Here is a 12,345-nt window from a genome sequence, read left to right as displayed (position 1 = left end):
TATTAACAATTAATACAGACATGAAAATACAATATATAAAAGTTTTGCTATGATTTATCGCAATTATAAAGCGACACAGAAGTAAACTTAAAAAAATGTATTATAAAGCAATCTCCAAGGGTGTGGTTCTGCATGTTCTCCAAGATAAATGCTCAATATGGGTTATAAACAAAGTCAAGGGGATCATAAATTATTTGCGAAACACAATTTTATAAAGAGTTCATGCACTACAAGTTTATGTTTGTCATGATAGAGGACGACATAAAAATAATTGTGAACTTAGAAAAAAAAAATTCACCAAAAGTTTGAATCAAATAAGCAAGCCAAATTACTTCCTTGGCGTTGAAGTAACACGCTCCTGACATATTCATTTAACATAACAAATATGTTAAAAGAAATGAATAATTTAGGGCGCAAAAGTATCAAGAGTCCCATGAAAATTAATGGACATGCTCCAAAAGACAATATTAAAATAAATTTACAATCAAAGAGTGATTAAAAACTTATCAACTTATCACATTCTAGACCTGACATTGCCTATATTGTTGATGAAGTGAATCAATTGATGCACTTAAAGAATCAAACTTATGACAATATATACAATTCAATAATATTTGAAGGAGCCCTAAGAAAATGAATTACATTTAAATGGCGTGGGGGGTTGGGGGAAGGGGGATTTGACTACTAAAGCGTAGTAAGATATATATTGCACAAATTTTATAGTTGACGAGAGGTCAATTTTAAGAATATTGCACATTCTTGGAAGACAATGTCCTAACTTTAATAATTAATAATATGAAAGCAAGAGCTAGCACAAGCGTCAAATTCAGTTCAATAACCTTAAAATTTTGTGAAATATTATAACTAAAATTATTCTAGAAGATTTTAGAGTTCAGTGAAAAAGTTTTGTGATACTTTATTATAATAAAACATTAGTCTTTAATACAGCACATAAACTAATATTACATGATCATAATAAACATATTGAAATTAATATACATCATAGAAAAGAAAAAATTGACAGTGGCCTAATTTATACTCAGATCATAGCTAAGAGTGACTTATTGACATTCCTAATTAAGGATTATCTGAGGCAATCTTTTAAAAATTATCAAGAAAGATCGGAATGAATGAAAAGTCTCCATATTTGCTTAAGGATTAGTGTTAAATGCATGCTTAATTAAGTGGGCTAGAACCCACACTAAACTTCCACCCTATGCCCTTCTTATGCAACCACCTCATTGACTTATAGGATCGTCAGTACCTATTCATCAAACTATAAATTTTGTGATTATTATTAAAACTACTCATCAATTTATAGATTATTATAATTATTCTATAGTTATTATTTCATGATTTTGTATGCTATATAAATATTGGAATGAAATACTTAACTAGTTATCTCCAATTCTCATAACTCTTAATAATAAAGTTGTGCAACCATAATCTCTTTTTTGTTTAACTCATCAAGAGGCCATTTGGTTCGATGAAAAACGGGGTGTATTGCATTTTGAGTGCAGGGATTTAAAAAAATTGGTGTTTGGTTTAAGAAAATGAAATGCAAAATATAATTATGGTTTGCAAACTCACTCGCTGCAAAATAAAATTTCAAATACATTCCAAACTACGGGCCGGCCATTACATGATCTATCGTCCACCACTCAGCACCACAATCGCTCGCTCCCACCAGTCATTTATTGTAACCGTTCACTAATATCACCACTACATTCCATCACCAACTACCAATAGTTGCTTGTTGCTCACAGGCTACTCGCCAGCCACCAATTGTCGTCACCGTTGTCATAAGTTAGTTTTACATTGGTTTATTTTACTTCAAACCAAATTCAAAAAAAGATAATCTCTCACATTTGTTTTACACGTTTTCAAATAACTCCAAATTATTTAAATACATGACATTCCAATTACAGTGCATTTTGTTTGCACTACATTTCTTCTTCAACAAACCAAATAGCCCTTTGAGAGAAATGAAAAGCCACAAAGAAGATACAAAGCTTCTGCAAGCAAATAGTCAAATTTGAAGCGGATTACTATATCTTCTAAGACTAGAATTTCCTTGATTTGTGTTGTTCAAGAAAATCAACGTAAGCTTTATTATTTACTTTATTGTAACTCCTCCCAATCATAAACCTTGACTTTATAAGTTCTCTCCATTCAAAAGATTATCGACCTTGAATGTATGAAGTAAAAAACATCATATTTGAACGGAACAATTTGAATATTATTAAACTTTTAGAAACACTATGGAGATGAGACCTTGGCGGGATCGGCCACAAATTGCATCAGAATCTACTTTTCTCACATTACAACAACAACAACAAGCTACATGAAGCTTTTTTTCTCCAATGCACAACAACAACAAGCTACATGAATCTTTTTTTCTCCAATGCGTCCTATTAAGTGTCGTATTTTCATTTAATTCTAATAAACTAAGATCATTTTTATACAATATGCCCAAGTCCTTGAAAGACAACATCTATCTTTCTTAACATAAGTTGAATCTAAAATATCTACTTCACTAACCGGATCATCAGATGGTCAACATTTAATGTGATCAAATCATCTAAGACGACTATCTCTAATCTTGCCTAACAGTGTAACTACATCAACTCTTTCACAGATATACTTGTTTCGCATTTTGTCTCTAAGTGTCAAGCCACTCATCCACCTAAGCATTCTCATCTAAGCAAAATTTAACTTAGTTTATGCTTCTTTTTTAAATGCCAACATTTTGTGCCATAAAGCACTTCAGGACTCACCACCATCTTATAAAATTTTCCTTTAAGTATAAGCGGTACTTTTCTATCAAACAACAGGTTCAATGCATTCCTCCATTTCAGCCAACCAACTTGCGTTCTACTGATAACATCCTCATCTCTATCACAATCATTTTGAACAATAAATCTAAGATATCTAAAATGTTCACACATTTTAATGATTTGATCACCTATAGTTACAACACTACCACTAGATCTACTACTAAAATTATATTTCATTTATTGATCTAATCAATCGTAGGCTCTTAGACTCCAATGTAGATCTCAAAATCCAAGTTTTTCCTGAGCTCTCTCTGTAGTCTTATCTACAAGAAGGATATCATTAAAAAAAAGCATACACCAAGGTACAACCTCCCGTAAATGTCCAGTAAAACATCCATAACTAAAAAAAAAAAGATATGGGCTTAAAGCCGACCCTTGATGTAATCAATTGAAATAAGAAAATTCTTAATCAATCCTCCTTCAGTTCGAACACAAGTAATAGCTCTACTATACATATCTCTGATGACTTGAATATAAGTCATATCAATGCCTTTCTTTTCTAGAACTCTCTAAAGAACTTCTCTTGGAACATTATCGTAACTTTTTCAAAATCAATAAAAATCATAATATATATCCTCATTACTCTATCCGTACTTAATCCATCAAACCTCTCAATAAATGTATAGCTTCCATAGTAGACTTGCCCAACACTAATCCAAACTGATCGTCATAGTAGACTTGCCCAACACTAATCCAAACTGATTGTGAGAAATCTTTGTATCACGTCTTAACATATATTCAATTACTCTCTCTCATAATTTTAATGTGTGGTGCATTAACTTAATTATTCTATAATTTACACACTCATGTGCATTCCTTTATGCGTGAAAATAGGGACCAAAATACTCTTCCTCCACTCAAGCATCTTTTAGTTTTTAAAATAACATTAAAGAGTTTAGTAAGCCAAGGAACTCTCAAATCTCTTATATATTTTCACACTTCAATTGAAATATCATCAAGTTCTACAGATTTTCCACCCTTGATTTTTAGTATTATTCAAACAAAATTTGTTCATCCACACAAAGAGATTGCAATAAGGCAGCCCATTTTTGTGCTAAGCTACCTTGGCAAATAGTTTTGTCTTAAAGCATGTAAATGGAAATAGTGTTCGTTCTTCTTTACTTATAGATGATAAGTCACACCTCTATACATGATTGTGTGCTTTTATGCACTCTTTGGTATTTTTTTATTTAGTAATGCAATATATTTTCAAGAAACTTGGCTTTATAAGGATAAGATAGGAATTTTGCCTTCATCTAACCTTTCACCATTTCCTCTATGAACCTTTCCAGCTCCATTATATATACTACTTCCCTTTTATCCATACAAAATTAAAAATTCCAAATATAGGCTAACACATAAAATTCCGCCCAAGAAGATAAGTGATGATGGTAGCCTCAGTGACAAGACCAATCCTTTTTAACCCTTTAATTTGTGTTTATGTTTGGTGCCAGTGCTTATGTTTCTTGTGGCGGATTTTTGTTGTGGTGTTTCTGTTTGGTGTTGATGCTTCTGTATGTTGTGAATTTGAGCCGAAGAAGAGGACTTATGGGGTGTGATGCTTCTGTTTGTTGTGTGCTTAAGCGTCGGGGTGTCGTTGGTGTTGGTTCTTTTATTTGTTGTGAATTTGAGCAGAAAAAGAGACCTTATGGGGGTGTTAGATTTTCGCTGTGGTGTTTATGTTTGTTGTGTACTTGATAGCTGGGGTGTTGTTGGTGTTTTTATTTGTTGCGAGAATATTATGCATTGATAACTCTTAGATATGCTTTCAAAGATTCTATAAGAAATGCCTCAAAGATATTTTTTTCATTAATCATCATTGTCATGATCACTATCATTATTGACGGGAGACAAATACAGTAGGATTGCTTCATCATGCTCATGCAAACTCAATTTCAAAAATTATGCTAAAAAAATTTCTTTTCACACAAAAACTTCATGAAGTGAAGCATTGCATAACAGAGCCTCAAAAAATCTCTTTGAGATAATACTATGCATTGATACCCCATGGGTTCACTTTGAAAAATTATATAAGAAATACTTCAATGTACTTTTTCATTGATGAGCATTGCCATGAATATTATCATCATTGCTAGGAGACAAATACAATAGAATTGTTTCACTGTGCTCATGCAAACCCAATTTAAAAAATTATGCTTAAAAAAAATCATTTTCATGCAGAAAAACTTTATGAAGTGAGGCATGCATCATAGAGCCTCAAGAAATTTCTTTAAGAGAATATAATACATTCATAGCATTTTGGGTTCACTTTAAAAATTTCTATAAGAAATGTCTCCAATGTACTTTTTCATTTATCATTATTATCATGATCACTATCATCACTGTTAGGAGAAAAATACAGTAGGATTGTTTCCTCATGCTCATGCAAACCCAATTTCAAAAATTATGCTAAAAAGAAATTTTTTTCACCTCATGGAATGAGGCAATGCATCACAGAGCCGCAGGAAATTTCTTTGAGAGAATATTATGCATTCATAGCCCTTTGGGTTTGCTAGAGCACGACGTAGTTCATGACGTACGTCGTCTGCATTTTAAAATCAATATTATCATATTAGTATTTGTAATTTTAATAGTTTTTTTTTTTCTTTTGTTTAGCAATCTTGATACTCGCTGTTAAGTGAGATGTTTATCTAGATTTTTGTACCGTTCTGAAGTAAAGTTTTGTTTATGAAGTATCAAATATAAGGCTATAAAGGTTCTGTTACAAACAACATTATTACACAGAGACGGAATTGTTATTTGTCCAGAAAAAACTGCCGCACAATTATTTTCAAATAGCAAAAAACAAACAGTCAATCAGCTTATCCGCAACAGCTTCATGGGGCAGCTAAGCTGCATCAGCTTATTAATAAGCTAAAGTTGCCCCAAACATGCACAAAATCTAAGATGTATAGCAAAACAGGGCTAGAATGTAATTTAACATTATGTCGTATTTAACTTGCCTGGAGTAAACTGTTTGTTTGGATTTAAACTTAAGTCTGCTCGAATAAACTGTTTGGCTAGAGCTCAATTTATACATTAACCTTATCCAAACTATCGGTATCAATCTTATTACAAAATCTTATTACAAATGTTACATTAGGCATCTCACTTGCAAACCTTAAATAAAAGCAACTACCACATTACTTCAAAATTCAAATACAATTATTTCCTATGAAAGATAGGCACAACAAAATATGCACACTAGGACATAGGACACGACATAACTGTTTAAAATGGAACTCCACATACCATTTACACAATTTTTTTATAAATTATTAATAATGAAGTGTAGACTCAAAGAACAAAAAATCCATATCTTTAATACAAAAAATTAGAATTTAAAATAATAACATCATATAAATCAAATAAAAAACTTAAGGATCAAAAATTGGTTTAATTACAAGATTTTTGGGAAAAAAATTGTACTTGATTTATTTATTTTATTGTGTTTAATTGTGAACAACACATAATATTAGCATTGATCAATAGCCATGACTTCCTCAATATTAGCCTTAAATTGTCCGCGCAAAATGCTAAAATTAGAAAATGAGTGTATAATCTTCAAACCATCTGAAGTAATAAGAATGTATTGATGCAACACTAGTTGGCCCAACACACTCAGCCTCATGAGATCATCAAAGCTAAACTGGTGCCCTCTTTAATGGAACTTTTACCATCATAAATAAAAAATTAGAGTTTACTACATGAACTAATAAGTAAATATACTTTATCATCATTGTGTGTTCCCTAATGTGTTGGGTGTGTCATGATTGTGTCCAACGCCAATTTTGGAAAAAAAATATCAATCACAATTTTGCCGAAGAAGTGTTTGCTCAGAAAATGAATCAGGCACAAATGCTAAAAGTTTTATGAAGTGATTTTGTTTTACAAACTATTTTGCATTTTAAGATTTCTAATTCTAATGCACAAATATCTTATCATTATTATTTCTAACACAGTCGAGCGCCTCGACGTTTACAAGAAAATCTTTATTTTCCTCTCTCCCTTCCTCTCTCTCTCTCTTTCTCTCTTTCTCTTAGCTCTCAGGAGGACTTGGCTTGGTCTTGCTTGGCTTTGCTTGGCTTGGCTTCTCTTTTAAGCTAAAAGAGGCTATTTATAGAAACCATGAGAGCGGTAGGTGGGAAGTAGGTGAGCAGTAGGTGGGAAGTAGGTAAACGCAAGGTGAGATTCTTAATTAGGAAGCTAATTAAATTTTGCTGGACCGGGTCCTCACATTACCCGACAATTCTCCCACTTGGATACTGGGACACTGACTGCATCACCTATTGGTTGCATCATCTACTAGTTGTATCGATTTTTTTCTCAAGCATGATATCATCCACTTCTGTAACTCGAAGCTTCTGCTTTCATGTCAGAAGACCAACTGAAGTTGAGCATACCTTAAACTTATCACGAGTAACACCCTCAGTTGACATATCATCGTCAACGTAGCATTGTATCACCAAGCTCTTTCCTAGGTTACTCCTGTGTATGCTTATAACTCTCACTATATGAGCAATATTTTGCCTCTGCTGAAAGCCATTTTCAACAATTTCAGTCTTGTATCTCTTACTACTACCAAACACAGTATTCACCCGGTACACTCACTGGTTGTGCAGTGCATTCTTCGTTGGTGGAAGTTCTGTCAGCTCCCAAGTCTGATTCTCTGGCAGGGAATTTGTCTCCTCCTTTTTTGTTAGCTCTCACTTGCTCGAAATCTCATCTTGAAAAATTTCTTCATAGCTTGTTGTTCTTCACCATTTGTCTGTACAAGGTTTGGTTTTTCTGCCTTTGGCGCTCACTTGCTCGAAATCTCACTTTTCTGCCTTCATAGCTCTCACTTTTCAAGAAATTGATCTTATTTTGCTTCCACATAATGTATCTCTGACTCATGTGTTCTCACATGAGTAAATCTGTAGTCATATATAGTGTGTCAGTTTTCTTACCCCAAGCTCTTTTGGTAACTTTCAAGGTGTTATCTGAGAACACTACCGAATTACCACCATTATTGAGTTGTCCAACAGAGATGAGGTTTTTCTTCAACTCATGAACGTGTATAGCCATTTGCAAAGTCTATTTGCTCTTGTTAGGGACTGCAATATCAACATCTTTTATCCCCACCACGTCCAAAGTTTTTCCATCAGTCAGATATACCTTCCCAAAGTTACCTGCAAGCCCCTGAATTCAGTATTCAGTCATCAACAGAACTGTGAACTGTCAGAAATAGTGTATCAAGTATTTCTTCAGTTACAACATTAGCGTCATCATTCTTTTACTTCTTAGGATTTCTGCAGTTCCTTTTTATGTTGTCAGTCTTGCCACAATTCTAGCAGGTTGTCTGCTGATCAGACTTTGATTTTGGTCTTTCTCTGTTTGAGTTTTTGTCATGTGATCTCCTTCTGGAATCAACATTCAGCATTGAACTTGAACACGTGGTCTCGCCAGAATACTTCTTGCGCACCTCCTTAGTCAAAATCAAATCACGAATATCATCATATTTCAGCTTAGATTTACCTGCAGAACTACTAACTGTCATCTTCATGGCTTCCCAGCTATTTGACAATGAAGTCAACGATATCAGCGCACATATCTCATCATCAAAATCAATTTCAACAGACGACAATTGATTTGTGATAGTGTTGAAATAATTTAGATGTTGAGCAGCAGACACACCTTCCGTCATCTTCAAGTTGAATAACTTTTTCATCAGATGCACTTTGTTATTCACCGATGGTTTTTCATACATACCTAATAAAACTATCATGAAATATGTAATAGTCCTCTTCTTTATGTCGTTGTGGGCAACCGATTTCGATAGGGTTAATCGTATAACCCCCAGAACCTGTCGATCAAACAGATTTCATTCCACCTCATCCATTTTTTCTGGTCGTTTTCCCAGTAACGGAAGATGAAGTTTGTTTCCATAGAGGTGTTCTTCTATCTGCATCCTCCAGTAAGCAAAATTTGTGTCATTGAACTTCTCGATCTCTGATGTCATCACTTCGTCTCTGTCCATCGCTCTTCTGAACTTCTCGATCCCTGATGTCATCACTTCGTCTCTGTCCATCGCTCTTTTTTAGATTCGAATCCAAGCTCTGACACCAATTGTGAAAAATGACGACAATAAATTACGTGGTTCGACAAATTTGCCTACGTCCACGGAGCTGTAGATGATTTTATTTTTTCGAGAAATTACACCGTCGAGCGCCTCGACGTTTACAATAAATTTTTATTTTCTTCTCTCCCTTTCTCTCTCTCTCTTCCTCTCTTTCTCTTAACTCTCAAGGGGACTTGGCTTGGTCTTGCTTTGTTTGACTTTGCTTGGCTTGTCTTTTCCTTTAAGCCAAAAGAGGCTATTTATAGAAACCATGAGAGCGATAGGTGGGATATGATAGGTGAGCTGTAGATGGGAAAGTATGTGAACGGTAGGTGAGATTCTTAATGAGGAAGCTAATTAAATCTCGGTGGTCCGGATCTCCACATTACCCAGCATGGGAGGGCTATGTGAGTTGCTGGGAGGATGGCAGTAAGGCTAGCAATTAGCTGGAGAAGATGGCAGCGAGGGTGGAGGGCTTGAACGGTGATGAGGGATGTCGTGGGCTGCCAAAAAGCTAAAAAAGGTTGTCCTGGGCTGGGCAATGAGGGAAAATGATAGAAAGAGAAGAGACTACATAAAAATGGCAAAAGGATTATTTTTTGGGTTGTCTACATGCAAACAATGAAATGGGAGAGATGCAGGGGAGTTGGGTAAGGATAAACACCACCAAGAGACCAAGTTACAGCAGAAGCACCACCTGGAAACTGAAATACAACCCTCGCAGGGAAGAAGAGATGTTGGGGGTTGTCTCGATACAAAGTATATAAAAAACTAACCCTAGACTCATATAAAAATAAATATAAAATAAGAGGATAACTACGAGCGACCCACAAGAACTGGCAGACTCCTCATAAGGGAAAGAACCTGGACCAGTTTGGCCTAGGCAAAGTATTCGGTCGCTGCTGCAAGAACTATCGAATGCGGTATACCATCCCCTTCAAGCGTGTGCACTGCGATCCCACTTCGCGACACGTCAATGCAAGCGATGCTACCAATCAAGAAGTGTCCCATGTTCGTGTCCTTGTGTACATATTTGTGCAGCATAATTGATAACTATCACCTGATAATTTTTTTTACATAAATCATCCATGTTAAGGAATAGCTCTACCATTGAAGTTTAGGCTATAATTAGGTCAAGCTCTATTTAAGCGGAAGGCCTATTCATTGTCCTACTTAATCTTGGTAACGTCTTCAAACACATAGGTTCTTCATTTTTTAGATTATTAGAGGGAGACTGAAAATTGTAGTTTCCATCCATTCTCTTGTGACAAGAGAATGATATTCTCATACGAAGGGGTTTATGCCATCCTTAATGAAACCCCTACTGTTCTACAAGTTAACGCGAACGTCATTCTATTTCTACAAATGCTGTTAGATGATATATTGGAGAAGTTCTATATAACTTCATCACAGCTGAGTTTGAACACCATCAACAGAGCCCAAAGTATAACTAAACGAGTAAAATTCACATTGATAAAGTTGTTTACTGAATCTGGAACTAAAAGAGCAAATAGCTTCTAAAAGTCAACGATCACCTGCTAATTTACACATTGTGAGGAGAAGTCCAGAAGACACTCAATAATATCTAAATTAACGCACAATAGGTCAGCTCGGATCTCAGTGATTGCAAGTAACAAATTCAACCACCTAAAATACTATCACCCACATTTTACCCGATCTACTGCCCGAGGAAACATTATAGATCAACCGTCCGAGGAAAAAAAACAAACAGAGACAAATGCTCAGTTCCAAACCTTGTAGAAAGCACCGACACCCTCTTGAGCGAGCATGTTCTTCGTAACCTGAACCGCAGATCCTTGTCCCAGCTGGATTCTAACCTGAAAAACAAAAGATAACAATTCAAAACTCGAACTACTCGCCCTCTTCAGATTTCAGATCCTTCCAAAGAGAGCCAATCCATAAACCAATTAAGAAGGCCACCAACTTAAACTTCAAGATCCAGTAGAGAACCTACCAAAATAATCAAGATCACGTCCATACCTTGATCATATCGATAGGCTGAATAACGCAGGTGGCGAGCATGCCGGAGGCTCCGCCATTGACGAAGGGCTTAATTGTACTCCAAACAACAGGCTGACTTTTCGGCTTAGCCTCACTCATTTCTTCCTCCCTCTGCTTCACGAAAGAAAGAAGTAGCGTAGCTGTGGAGAAAGTCGGAGCAGATGCCGATACCTAAGACCCCGGAATATAAATACCGGCTATAGGGAAGGAAATAGTTGGGAGCTCCAAAACAAAAAATTATTCTATCGCATTTTTATATTTTTAATTATTATTTTATTTTATAGAATTCATTATAAATGACATAACTAATGGTTGGAGCTGTCAAAAAAACTCATTGCTCACAAACAGTTCGTGTTCGGCTCGTTAGGAGTTCGTGTTCGATTTGTTCAATAAACAAGCGAGACGAACACAAACACTTTTTTCTGTTTCTTTTTTTATAAACAAACTAAACACGAACAATCATTTGTTCGATTATCTTTGAATCGTTATTGTTTGAAATATAAAATAACTTAAAATAAATATATATAAAAAATGTATCATATTATAAAAATAATCATATGCTCTAAAAAATTTATAATATTTTAAAAAATTAAATCTTTTAAATTATAATCTAAACTTCATGTTCGCCTCTTAGCTTATATTAAATCATATAATTTCATATTTATCTTTAATTTCACCTCTTAGCCTAAATTTTCTTATATTTGTTTTAAATTTATATAATTTATTTGAGTGAAACATAGTTTTTAAAGTTTTTTTGTGTGAAATCTCGTATGTGACCTTTATATCTGAGTTTTTTTTTATGGACTTCATATTTGACAAAAGTCCCTTTGGGGTGTTCGTTGCAACTTCGAAGGAATCTTATGAAGCAACTGATGATGCCACGGTGAGAGTTAGACTGATGCCTTTTTCTTGCTCTATAGATCCTGGTCTTTGGCTCAGACGACATTCGTTCAATCGGCTTTAGGTCCTTACCCAAATGATCTATATCTTTGAGCTTTCACGTGATAAGGCATTTCATCTTTCTTCTATGGGTCATCTCTGTCGATATATTCGTGTCTCTCAGCGCGTTAGATCTCATATAGATTTGTGTTAACTCATTTATGATGTACATTTTAATTAAAATTAAATTAATATATAGTTTTTATTATTATTATTTTTAAATTAAATAGTAACATATTTTTCTCAACAAATCAAGCAAATTTAATTGTAAATACACGTGCACTTATATATAATATCTTAAATAAAATAAAAATTGAAATGTTAAACTGTCAACCAATCAATTAAACCAACTTAATTGATAATATTTTTGCCGCACTAACAAAAGTTTAGTAAGATATCTAGAAGAGAAAAATATATTTAAAAAAAAAAAAAAAAAAAAAAAAAAAA

General features: G+C 34.3%; 1 protein-coding gene across 1 annotated transcript in view; it reads right to left on the bottom strand.

Moving 5' to 3' along the window:
- Positions 1–11,155, bottom strand: part of LOC110019363 (mitochondrial dicarboxylate/tricarboxylate transporter DTC-like) — a 32,297-nt gene extending 21,142 nt beyond the window's left edge. The window contains exons 1-2 of the mRNA XM_020717005.1: positions 10,939–11,155; positions 10,692–10,775 (exon numbers count right to left, since the gene is read on the bottom strand). Of these exons, the coding sequence (XP_020572664.1) occupies positions 10,692–10,775; positions 10,939–11,058 (204 nt within the window). The 5' untranslated portion in view covers positions 11,059–11,155. The remainder of the gene's footprint in view (positions 1–10,691; positions 10,776–10,938) is intronic.
- Positions 11,156–12,345: the final 1,190 nt, after the last annotated feature.

The sequence above is a fragment of the Phalaenopsis equestris genome, unplaced genomic scaffold (genome assembly GCF_001263595.1).
Source record: "Phalaenopsis equestris unplaced genomic scaffold, ASM126359v1 Scaffold000054, whole genome shotgun sequence".
In the NCBI taxonomy this organism is placed as follows: Eukaryota; Viridiplantae; Streptophyta; class Magnoliopsida; order Asparagales; family Orchidaceae; genus Phalaenopsis; species Phalaenopsis equestris.
The sequence above is the reverse complement of the archived record's forward strand: the minus strand, read 5'-3'. Positions and strand labels throughout refer to the sequence as shown.